Source organism: Cherax quadricarinatus, chromosome 1, assembly GCF_038502225.1.
Source record: "Cherax quadricarinatus isolate ZL_2023a chromosome 1, ASM3850222v1, whole genome shotgun sequence".
NCBI classification, from domain to species: domain Eukaryota; kingdom Metazoa; phylum Arthropoda; class Malacostraca; order Decapoda; family Parastacidae; genus Cherax; species Cherax quadricarinatus.
Genome location: NC_091292.1, coordinates 2,775,800 through 2,789,300, shown reverse-complemented (window position 1 = coordinate 2,789,300; position 13,501 = coordinate 2,775,800). Strand labels below are relative to the sequence as shown.

The 13,501-nt window shown below is 41.4% G+C and overlaps 1 protein-coding gene across 3 annotated transcripts in view; it reads left to right on the top strand.

Moving 5' to 3' along the window:
* The window catches only part of Vps53 (vacuolar protein sorting 53), a 236,088-nt gene that overhangs the window by 87,980 nt on the left and 134,607 nt on the right, over positions 1–13,501 (top strand). For all 3 annotated transcript variants that reach the window (XM_070083203.1, XM_070083262.1, XM_070083315.1), the window contains one exon: positions 4,831–4,944. In XM_070083203.1, coding sequence (XP_069939304.1) covers positions 4,831–4,944 — 114 coding nt within the window. The remainder of the gene's footprint in view (positions 1–4,830; positions 4,945–13,501) is intronic.

Below are 13,501 nucleotides of genomic sequence, written 5' to 3'. Positions count from 1 at the left end.
CTGTCTCACAGGTACACATAAATACAAGTATACATAGTATAAATTACCTAGGATAACCCAAGAAACCCAGACAAAGTGCTATACTCTGCTTGAAGATGTGAGTAAAAGTGATGATGCAGTCTTGTGGCTCTCTGAGACAGAGAGCTAGATGGATAGACAGGGAGCTTGACAGACAGGCAAATAGACAGACAGAAATGTTAGTATACCAGCAAAAACAAAGGGAGGGCGATGTTCATCTCATCTTTTGGCATCAGCTCTACCCTCATTTACCCTCATCAAACGTCAGCACTTATCAGATGTTATCTCCCCTTATCTTGTTACTGTCATGGGTGAACATTTATTATTACATATTATTATTATTACCTATTATTATTATTATGCATTATTATTATTATGTATTATTATTATTATGTATTATTATTATTATGTATTATTATTATGTATTATTGTTATCATTACGTATTCTTCTTCTTCCTCCTCCTCCTCCTCCTCTTCCTCCTCCTCCTCCTCCTCCTCCTCTTCTTCCTCCTCCTCCTCCTCGTCTTCTTCCTCCTCCTCCTCCTCCTCCTCTGCCTCCTCCTCCTCTTGCCTCCTCCTCCTCTTGCCTCCTCCTCCTCTGCCTCCTCCTCCTCTGCCTCCTCCTCCTCCTCCATTCTTGGAACAAGTTTGAAGAGCTTGTAGTTCATAATCACTATCACTATCATCACCAATGCTCACATCTGAGTCTGGGATTTTGGAAAATAGGAGTTTCCTCTTTGATTCTGGTACAATTGAACGACGGCCCAGCACCGGAGGTGGAAGGCTGTGGGTTGTCTGGGTTTTCCTCACTATTACCCATATTATGGTCATTAGTTTCGGTCAAAACCTCACCAGAACCTTGAAACTCATCTTCACTGTCACTTCCATCTGTATTAGAACTGTCACTGGGGAACAAAAGTGTCCCAATTCGCCGAGGAGTGAGGAACTTCTTACCGCAGGGCACGGTGGAAATTGTGTACTATGATGGCATTCCCACAATGCACCACTGGGTCCCAGATTTTTTTCCTACTGCGCACACCCACCACACAGACCCATTCTCTCACATCTAGGCTTATCAGCCTTTTCCTGTGAGATTTGAGGCCGCTAGAATTTATGCGTACTAGTACGACAAAAACCCCTACGCGTAAGACGTACTAGTACGACCAAAACCCTCAAAGGGTTAATGTACACCAGAATTGAAAGAAATCAGACCATAAGTAATGGAGTTCATACCTCAGCCATTAACTGCCCCATAGCTGTATTTTTTTGTGTGGTTTTTATGGTTGTATTTTAATTTTTCTGGTCTCATTTGATAGAATGGAAGATATATTACAGAAATAGATATGATTTTGATTGGTTTCACAATGAAACGTACCTTGAAATTGAGCTCAAAATAGCAGAAATGTTCGATATTTGCCGATGTTCAGTGAACTTTCTTGTGTAAGTCAAGTTGGTTAACTTTTTTTTTTTTTATTATTATCACACTGGCCGATTCCCACCAAGGCAGGGTGGCCCGAAAAAGAAAAACTTTCACCATCATTCACTCCATCACTGTCTTGCCAGAAGGGTGCTTTACACTACAGTTTTTAAACTGCAACATTAACACCCCTCCTTCAGAGTGCAGGCACTGTACTTCCCATCTCCAGGACTCAAGTCCGGCCTGCCGGTTTCCCTGAATCCCTTCATAAGTGTTACTTTGCTCACACTCCAACAGCACGTCAAGTATTAAAAACCATTTGTCTCCATTCACTCCTATCAAACACGCTCACGCATGCCTGCTGGAAGTCCAAGCCCCTCGCACACAAAACCTCCTTTACCCCCTCCCTCCAACCCTTCCTAGGCCGACCCCTACCCCGCCTTCCTTCCACTACAGACTGATACACTCTTGAAGTCATTCTGTTTCTCTCCATTCTCTCTACATGTCCGAACCACCTCAACAACCCTTCCTCAGCCCTCTGGACAACAGTTTTGGTAATCCCGCACCTCCTCCTAACTTCCAAACTACGAATTCTCTGCATTATATTCACACCACACATTGCCCTCAGACACGACATCTCCACTGCCTCCAGCCTTCTCCTCGCTGCAACATTCATCACCCACGCTTCACACCCATATAAGAGCGTTGGTAAAACTATACTCTCATACATTCCCCTCTTTGCCTCCAAGGACAAAGTTCTTTGTCTCCACAGACTCCTAAGTGCACCACTCACTCTTTTTCCCTCATCAATTCTATGATTCACCTCATCTTTCATAGACCCATCCGCTGACACGTCCACTCCCAAATATCTGAATACGTTCACCTCCTCCATACTCTCTCCCTCCAATCTGATATTCAATCTTTCATCACCTAATCTTTTTGTTATCCTCATAACCTTACTCTTTCCTGTATTCACCTTTAATTTTCTTCTTTTGCACACCCTACCAAATTCATCCACCAATCTCTGCAACTTCTCTTCAGAATCTCCCAAGAGCACAGTGTCATCAGCAAAGAGCAGCTGTGACAACTCCCACTTTGTGTGTGATTCTTTATCTTTTAACTCCACGCCTCTTGCCAAGACCCTCGCATTTACTTCTCTTACAACCCCATCTATAAATATATTAAACAACCACGGTGACATCACACATCCTTGTCTAAGGCCTACTTTTACTGGGAAAAAATTTCCCTCTTTCCTACATACTCTAACTTGAGCCTCACTATCCTCGTAAAAACTCTTCACTGCTTTCAGTAACCTACCTCCTACACCATACACTTGCAACATCTGCCACATTGCCCCCCTATCCACCCTGTCATACGCCTTTTCCAAATCCATAAATGCCACAAAGACCTCTTTAGCCTTATCTAAATACTGTTCACTTATATGTTTCACTGTAAACACCTGGTCCACACACCCCCTACCTTTCCTAAAGCCTCCTTGTTCATCTGCTATCCTATTCTCCGTCTTACTCTTAATTCTTTCAATTATAACTCTACCATACACTTTACCAGGTACACTCAACAGACTTATTCCCCTATAATTTTTGCACTCTCTTTTATCCCCTTTGCCTTTATACAAAGGAACTATGCATGCTCTCTGCCAATCCCTAGGTACCTTACCCTCTTCCATACATTTATTAAATAATTGCACCAACCACTCCAAAACTATATCCCCACCTGCTTTTAACATTTCTATCTTTATCCCATCAATCCCGGCTGCCTTGCCCCCTTTCATTTTACCTACTGCCTCACGAACTTCCCCCACACTCACAACTGGCTCTTCCTCACTCCTACAAGATGTTATTCCTCCTTGCCCTATACACGAAATCACAGCTTCCCTATCTTCATCAACATTTAACAATTCCTCAAAATATTCCCTCCATCTTCCCAATACCTCTAACTCTCCATTTAATAACTCTCCTCTCCTATTTTTAACTGACAAATCCATTTGTTCTCTAGGCTTTCTTAACTTGTTAATCTCACTCCAAAACTTTTTCTTATTTTCAACAAAATTTGTTGATAACATCTCACCCACTCTCTCATTTCCTCTCTTTTTACATTGCTTCACCACTCTCTTAACTTCTCTCTTTTTCTCCATATACTCTTCCCTCCTTGCATCACTTCTACTTTGTAAAAACTTCTCATATGCTAACTTTTTCTCCCTTACTACTCTCTTTACATCATCATTCCACCAATCGCTCCTCTTCCCTCCTGCACCCACTTTCCTGTAACCACAAACTTCTGCTGAAAACTCTAACACTACATTTTTAAACCTACCCCATACCTCTTCGACCCCATTGCCTATGCTCTCATTAGCCCATCTATCCTCCAATAGCTGTTTATATCTTACCCTAACTGCCTCCTCTTTTAGTTTATAAACCTTCACCTCTCTCTTCCCTGATGCTTCTATTCTCCTTGTATCCCATCTACCTTTTACTCTCAGTGTAGCTACAACTAGAAAGTGATCTGATATATCTGTGGCCCCTCTATAAACCTGTACATCCTGAAGTCTACTCAACAGTCTTTTATCTACCAATACATAATCCAACAAACTACTGTCATTTCGCCCTACATCATATCGTGTATACTTATTTATCCTCTTTTTCTTAAAATATGTATTACCTATAACTAAACCCCTTTCTATACAAAGTTCAATCAAAGGGCTCCCATTATCATTTACACCTGGCACCCCAAACTTGCCTACCACACCCTCTCTAAAAGTTTCTCCTACTTTAGCATTCAAGTCCCCTACCACAATTACTCTCTCACTTGGTTCAAAGGCTCCTATACATTCACTTAACATCTCCCAAAATCTCTCTCTCTCCTCTGCATTCCTCTCTTCTCCAGGTGCATACACGCTTATTATGACCCACTTCTCGCATCCAACCTTTACTTTAATCCACATAATTCTTGAATTTACACATTCATATTCTCTTTTCTCCTTCCATAACTGATCATTTAACATTACTGCTACCCCTTCCTTTGCTCTAACTCTCTCAGATACTCCAGATTTAATCCCATTTATTTCCCCCCACTGAAACTCTCCTACCCCCTTCAGCTTTGTTTCGCTTAGGGCCAGGACATCCAACTTCTTTTCATTCATAACATCAGCAATCATCTGTTTCTTGTCATCCGCACTACATCCACGCACATTTAAGCAACCCAGTTTTATAAAGTTTTTCTTGGTTAACTTTATTAGGTATATTCTAACCTAACCACTTTGTAATCTGGCACACTGCAGGTCCCAATGATGCTGGATTTGTGATGGTGGAACTGTAGTTTCATGTAGGAAATGGAATTCTAGAAAAAAACATATATAAGATGTGTTTTTGTTTCAGGTTCCAGCTCGACTTGCACTTACATTTTGTGATGTAACAAGATCTCAGTTGTCTCGTGCAATGGAACTAAGAACCCAAGATATTGATGTGGGTACACTACTTCATGCTCATAAGGTATGTGTTTGTCCTTTGGAGGCACACTACTGTGTGCTTGTGTGTGTTTATGTGTAGAGATAGTATTATGTAAAGGCTGAAAGTTTTTAAATTATTTCCAGATGAACAAGGCATAATGTCAACATGCTATCCTCCAACTTAACCCCTTCAGGGTCCAAGGCCAAAATCTGAAGTGGTGCTCCAGTGTCCAAGAAATTTTGAAAAAAAAAAAAATTATTTTTTCTTACAGAATTAAAGAGCATATTTTGATGAAGGTAATAAGACAAAAAAAAAAATTCTGATCAGTACTTACCAAGATACAGTGCCAAGAAGTTTGTCAAAAAGGATGTGGTGGCGGCAACATCGACGAATTCCACATACGCGCATTACATTATTTTGCGGTTTTTATAGTTTTTTCTTTTCTTTTCCAATTTTTTTCTATTCCTACTAACATTTGGGGCCTGAGAGACCAATACTGTATATAATGTATATATATAAACTCACTGTATTGAGCACAATAACTGCACTAAAGTTGTTATCATATTATTGTTTACCACTGTTGTTTATTACAATAAACATGCACAAATCTTGTATAATACTAATGTTCTATCATATATTTATATATTTACAATCACTGGACATGGTTTTAGAACTGCTGAAGCTTGTGGAACTCCTTGAAACAAGGCACCATGCACAGAGGCACCTTACATTCCTCACACATAAACCGAGTGTCTTTGTGTCTTTGTTGCCGTCGTTTTGTTTGTGCACAGACGATGCATCTCTTCTGAGCAAATTTCTTCTGGGTTGAAGGAAGTTGTATTATGAAATGATCACCTTCCCTCCTCAAACGCTTGGGTATATCCTGAGTAATTCGAGGACCTTGTTGTATAGCAGGTGTTCTTACCTGGTACTTCATTATAAGTTGTCTGACAACAGACAAACAAAATTCACCATACGGTGGTCTGTTGCCAGTCTTTATTTGGTACATATTATATGCATTGAGCATTAAAATGTCCATGAGATGGAAGAAAAGTTTCATGTACCACTTGTAACTCTTACGAACAGAGTCAACAAAACCAATCTGCATGTCACATTTGTCAACCAAGCGCATGTTTTGTGTATAATCAATCACTGTCACTGGTTTTCGAATACGTTCATTAGTCACTCGATCAACTTTGCCACTGTCTTGCATTTCATTACGGTGAATGGTTGTCAACAATGTGACATCTCGTTTGTCATGCCACCGTAATGCCATGATGTCATTGGCAGTAAACACCTGCACGTCATCACCACGAGCACCTGCGTTGAGCCTGGGCATATGTTTACGATTAGAACGCACTGTGCCACACACATCTTTCTTGTTCACTCGCATGAAATCACTGAGTAATGGGCTTGTGTACCAGTTATCAGTATATAATGTATGCCCCTTACCAAGATAAGGTGCCATCATGTTCTCACTACGTCACCTGAGATACCCAATAACATCTTGGTATCTTTCAATGTTTTACTACCCGTGTATACAACAATATCCAACACCAGGCCACTGTCACAATCACAGAGTACAAACAGTTTTATACCAAAGCGTTTCCTCTTGCTCGGTATATACTGCTTGAATGACAGTCTACCTTTGAACAAAATCAAAGACTCGTCAATTACAAGATTCTTGAATGGATAAAAGTATATCCTGAACTTTTGTTTGAGATACATGAAAACATTTCTAATCTTGTATAACCTGTCACTTCTGTCAGGCCTGGTTTTGTCAGAGAAGTGCAACATACGTAAGAGTAAGATAAACCTGTTCACTGGTATGATTTCACTGAAGACTGGGGTAGAAATTAGCTGATCTGTGGACCAGTATGCTTTTATATTATGCTTATAGACATGAGGCATAAGCATTATTGTTGCAAAAAGCAAATACATTTCTGCAACAGTCGTCTCTTTCCACCTGTGTAGTCTTGACTGTGGTGATATGATCGTATTTGCCATGGTGTACTCAAAATACTTATTACTTTCCCTGACAATAGTTTCCATCAATGGCTGGTCAAAGAATAATTCAAAGAATTCCAGTTCATTGGCCGTGGTTCCAAGGGGACAAGTAGGTAGAATCCCACATACGGTTTGCTGGTGGATACTGGATATCATAGGCTGGTTGTGCGGGTGGTTGTGGTTGTGGTGGGCTGGTGGCTGACGCTCCGCTTTGTCCTTGAACTGACGAGTCAGCAGCGTGGGTCCCACCCTGGGCTGGTGAGTCACGCATGGCGGTGCCACTACCATCACCACTAACACCATCTGCTGATGCCTGTGGTCTATCCATGCCAAGTGTAGCCACATCATCCTCACTATCACTACCTAAAACTGGTGTAGGGCCACGGGATGTACTCCGGGATGTACTCCGTCCCTTGGGCACAGCATAGGGTACACTACCCGAGCGCATGCGGCGGCGAACATACCGATGCTTCACTGGTGACTATGATTCCTCACTATCACTACTCGAATGATCGTCGAGCGCAATAAAATCACAATCCACGTCACTATCATCATCATCAGTACTGAAGTCAGAGGCCTGGCCACGCGAAAATATTAGTTTTCTCTTGCGTTGAGGAACAACTGACCGTGAGTCACGAGTGCCCACACCAGAGGTAGAAGGTTGAGGATCGTCAGGGTTTTCTGCACTATTATCGATATCCTGGTCAATATTTTCGGTCACTAACTTATCAAAGCCGTAGAATTCGTCTTCATTTCCACTTCCATCAGTGTCAGAACTATCAGATAGGAAGAGGAGAGTCCCAATTTTCCGGGGAGTGAGAGCTGACTTGCGACGAGGCATGGTGAACAAGGGTAACTGAGCCGGCGTTCCCACAATGCTATGCGGGCACCTAGATTTTTTGTTTATGGCGCACACCCACCACACAGACCCGTTCTCTCACATGTAGGCCTATGAGCGCTTTCGCGCTAAATTTGACGGCGCTAGAATTTTGGCGTAGATCTATGGTTTGGACACTCAACGTGAAGCCGTAGATCTATGGGACGGACCCTGAAAGGGTTAATCAGTGACTGCAATATGACTCTCAGTGCAAGATGTTAACATCTTGTTGATCTTACTGTATTTCATTATAATTAGGACTTTAGTCCTGGAAATGGGAAGTACAATGCCTGCACTCTAAAGGAGGGGTTTGGGATATTAGCAGTTTGGAGGGATATGTTGTGTATCTTTATACGTATATGCTTCTAAACTGTTGTGTTCTGAGCACCTCTGCAAAAACAGTGATTATGTGTGAGTGAGGTGAAATTGTTGAATGATGATGAAAGTATTTTCTCTTTGGGGATTTTCTTTCTTTTTGGGTCACCCTGCCTCTGTGGGAGACATCCAACTTGTTGAAAAAAAAAAAAAAACTACAGTACAGTAGGGCCCTGGATTATGGTGTCAAAGAATCTGTTTGGCTACAGTTTCTCGAGGGTCGTTAACCCTTAAACTGTCCAAACATAGATGTACGTTCACGTGCGTAGCGCTTTGACCTTGATTTTCCCCATTTGAAAGCATGTAAAAAAACATAGATCTACATTCGGAGCCCCCCCGCATGTGTACATAGATCTACGTTTGGACAGTTTAAGGGTTAAAAGTTAATTTTGGGTGTGATATATAGGCCCCCCACATCTTGATAGTGCAGTAAACTGCTATGAGATGAAATTCATAAGGCATCTAGATATGAAAATGTTGTGTTAATGGGAGATTTTAACTTTAGACAGATTGATTGGAACAGTGTGTCAGGAAATTTTGAGTCTAGTGACTTTCTTGATATGGTTCAGGATTGCTTTTTAAAACAGTTTGTGATAGAACCAACTAGAGGAAACAATCTACTTGACTTGGTTCTTGCCAACAAAGAATCACTAGTTAATAATCTTGAGGTTAATGATGAGCTAGGGAAAAGTGATCACAAATCACTTAGTTTCAATATAGTATCATGGAGTTACCCGGATAACTGCAATCAAGTCTCTGTCCTAGACTTTCGCTTGGCCGATTTCATGGGACTGAAAAATTACCTGGGTGGGCTAAATTGGGATGTCCTGACTATGGGTCAGGTAGCTGGTGTTGGTTGCCAATATGACGTTTTTCAGAGCATAGTTCTAGCTGCCCAGACAACTTTTGTTCCGAGTAGGGAAATTAGATCTAACAAAAATGATCCCAAATGGATGAACAATAGATTAAAACATCTCATTGGTCAAAAGAGAGGCATATATAGGCATATCAAAAGAGGGGAGGGGCAGTTAAGAAATCAATATATTCAATTAAAGAGAGAAATAAAAAAGGAATAAGAAAAACAAAAAGGGATTATGAGGCTAAGGTCGCAAGAAATTCGAAGACTAGCCCAAAAGGGTTCTTTCAGGTATACAGAAGTAAGATTAGGGACAAGATAGGTCCACTTAAGAGTAACTCAGGTCAGATCACTGACAATGATAAGGATATGTGTGAAATTTTCAATTCTTACTTCCTCTCAGTTTTTACTAGCAAAATTCCAGAAATAATAGATTATGTAGAACAGGACGATAATAAACTCTGCACGATTGTGGTAACTAGTGACATGGTCCTCAGACAAATAGAGAAATTAAAAGCTAACAAATCCTCAGGCCCTGATGAACTGTTTGCAATGGTGTTAAAGGAATGTAAAGAGGAACTTAGCATATCTTTGGCTAATCTTCTCAACATATCACTACAAACTGGCATAGTGCCTGACAAATGGAAAATGGCAAATGTAATACCTATTTACAAGGCAGGTGACAGGTCCTTAGCTTTGAACTATAGACCAATAAGCCTGACCTCCATAGTGGGAAAATTTATGGAATCAATAACTGCCGAAGCAGTTCGTAGCCATCTCAAAAGGCATAAATTGATTAATGAATCTCAGCACGGTTTTACAAAGCGGCGTTCCTATCTTAGGAATTTACTAACTTTCTTCACTAAGATATTTGAGGAGGTAGATCATGGTACTGAATATGATATTGTGTATATGGACTTCGGTAAGGCTTTCGATAGAGTTCCACATCAGAGGCTATTGAGGAAATTTAAGGCACACAGAATAGGAGGAGAAATTTTTTCCTGGGTTGAGGCATGGTTGACGAATAGGCAGCAGAGAGTTTGCATAAATGAGGAGAAATCAGAATGGGGGCACATCACAAGCGGTGTTCCACAGGGGTCAGTGTTGGGTCCCTTGTTCACAATCTACATAAAGAACATAGATGAGGGAATAATACACAAAACCCGCACATAAAAGAGAGAAGCTACGACGACGTTTCGGTCCGACTTGGACCATTGACAAAGTCACACTAACCAGAAGTGGAGAAGGACGGCTATATATAGGCAGGAAGAGGTGGAGGTAGTAGTAGTAGTAGTAGTAGTACAAGAATGGTATATAATACCAACAAGATGAAATTAAGACACATGCGCAACACCCGGGCATCCCTATCGTAGACGTCCACAACAAAGACAACCAGACGCCACACATGTGTCTTAATTTCATCAGTAGTTGTAGTAGCAGTAGTAGTAGAAGAGGTAGAAGTAGTGGTAGTGGTAGAAGTGGGTAATAAGGAGGACGAGCCAGTCAAATACAAAGGAAGGGGAGTACTGCAAGAGAGCTAGGTGCCCACTGAGGGAGAGCAAGTGCTTAGAGGTGCGTGAAAGGGGAAGTGGGAAATAAATGAAGATGGAACAGAAACACGAGACAGAAGAGAGAAAGACAACCCAGAGGAGAAAAGGAAAGAGGAAAGGGGAAGAGGGAGAAGAAGAAAAAGAAAAAGAAAAAATGAGGAGTCAGGTTAAGTCACGGGTGTTCTGAAGTTTGGAGCATTTTACAATGTAGTGGGAGAGGAATGCATCTACAGAGACGAAGCCAGGGCTAAGGTTCATACAAGGAAAGTTGTGTATTAGAGAGGATTCAACTAGACGGCGACTGTTCGAGTTGGAAGTAGGGAAGACAGTTTTAGCAGAAGACCAGTCAATAGGAGGGCTATGATCTCTGACATGACAGAAAAGAGCATTGTTAGTGTCGGCAAGCCTAACACTATTTTTGTGCTCCTTAAGTCTGTCAGAAAGAGATCGACCAGTTTCTCCAAAGTATTGAAGAGGGCAGGAGGAGCAAGAAATAGAGTAGACACCAGGAACATCTGTAGAGGGAGGAGAGGTATGAACGAGATTAGTGCGAAGAGTGTTAGTCTGGCGGAAGGTAAGCTTGATGTCTAAGGGATGGAGAGAATTGTTGAGATTAGAAAGACCGGAAATGTAGGGAAGGCAGAGGATAGAAGAGTTCCCAGGAGTAGAGAGTTTGGGAGAGAAGAAATTGCATTTAGCACGTGAGAGGGCAGAGTCTATGAAATGGGAAGGGTAGCCAAGATGGGAAAACGAATTATGAAGGGTGGAAATTTCTGCTGGAAGGAACTGAGAATCACAGATGCGGAGGGCACGGAGAAAGAAGGAGATAAGAACACTTTTCTTGACAGGGGAAGCATGATAGGAAAAGTAGTGAATGTACATGCCACTGTGCATAGGTTTTCGGTAAACGGAAAAGGGAAAACCTGTATCTGAGCGGTGGACATGGACATCAAGGAAAGGAAGCAAGGAATTAGATTCCCATTCAGCTTTAAACTTAATGGAAGGGGCAAGATTATTAAGAGCTTCAAGGAAAGGTTGGAAGAGACTGGAGTCATGAGGCCACAGAGCAAAGATGTCATCCACATAGCGGAGCCAGAGTGAAGGTTGCACATCGAGGGTAGGAAGAAGAACAGTCTCGAAGTATTCCATGTAAAGATTAGCAAGGACAGGAGAGAGAGGAGCCCATAGCGACACCGAAGGTTTGAGAATAATATTTCCCTTGGAAGGAAAAGGAGTTAGAGTCCACACAGAGGTGGATAAGATCAAGAAAGACATCAGTAGGTATAGGGAGATGAAGAAACCCTTCATGGGCCTTCTCTCTAAGGAAATCAAGGACATCATCAAGAGGGACATTGGTGAAGAGGGACTCAACGTCAAGACTAAGCATCTTACAGGTTGTGAGAGAGCGAACCTGTTCAATGAAGTCATGAGAGTGACGGAGGTGGGCAGGAGAAAAAGTACCAAGAAAGGTTCCAGGTTCCAGTCACGGTATTGTGCCTTTTTTTGTTATTTATGAAGGAATAAATAGCGACATAAACAAATTTGCTGATGACACCAAAATAGGCCGTTCAATTCATTCTAATGAGGACATTAGAGCACTCCAGGTTGATTTAACCCTTAAACTGTCCAACCAGATCTACATTTACATGCGTAGTGCTCCAAAAGTAGATCTACATTTTTTTACATATTTTCAAATATAACAAAAAAATGTTGCTCAAAGTTTTTTTTACACGTTTTCAAAAGTAAAAAACAAAAGATCTACGTTTTTTTACATACTTTCAAATGTTGAAAAAAACGTAGATCTACGTTTGGACAGTTAATATTATGGATTTCGAAAAGGATTTAGGAGTTCTGGTTAGTAGTAATCTAAAACCAAGACAACAGTGCATTAGCGTTTGCAGTAAAGCTAACAGAATCCTTGGCTTCATAGCAAGAAGTATAAATAATAGAAGTATTCAGGTTGTTCTTCAACTCTATATATCTTTGGTTAGGCCTCATTTAGATTATGCTGCACAGTTCTGGTCACCGTATTACAGAATGGATATAAATGCACTGGAAAACATACAAAGGAGGATGACAAAGTTGATCCCATGTATCAGAAATCTTCCCTATGAGGATAGACTGAGGGCTCTAAACATGCACTCTCTAGAAAGGCATAGAATTAGGAGGGATATGATTTTTTTTTTTTCAACAAGTCGGCCGTCTCCCACCAAGGCAGGGTGACCCAAAAAAGAAAGAAAATCCCCAAAAAGAAAATGCTTTCATCATCATTCAACACTTTCACCACACTCATACATAATCACTGTTTTTGCAGAGGTGCTCAGAATACAACAGTTTATAAGCATATACGTATAAAGATACACAACGTATCCCTCCAAACTGCCAATATCCCAAACCCCTCCTTTAAAGTGCAGGCATTGTACTTCCCATTTCCAGGACTCAAGTCCGACTATATGAAAATAACCGGTTTCCCTGAATCCCTTCACTAAATATTACCCTGCTCACACTCCAACAGATCGTCAGGTCCCAAGTACCATTCGTCTCCATTCACTCCTGTCTAACACGCTTGCTGGAAGTCCAAGCCCCTTGCCCACAAAACCTCCTTTACCCCCTCTCTCCAACCCTTTCGAGGACGACCCCTACCTCGCCTTCCTTCCCCTATAGATTTATATGCTTTCCATGTCATTCTACTTTGATCCATTCTCTCTAAATGACCAAACCACCTCAACAACCCCTCTTCTGCCCTCTGACTAATACTTTTATTAACTCCACACCTTTTCCTAATTTCCACACTCCGAATTTTCTGCATAATATTTACACCACACATTGCCCTTAGACAGGACATCTCCACTGCCTCCAACTGTCTCCTCGCTGCTGCATTTACCACCCAAGCTTCACACCCATATAAGAGTGTTGGTACTACTATACTTTCAT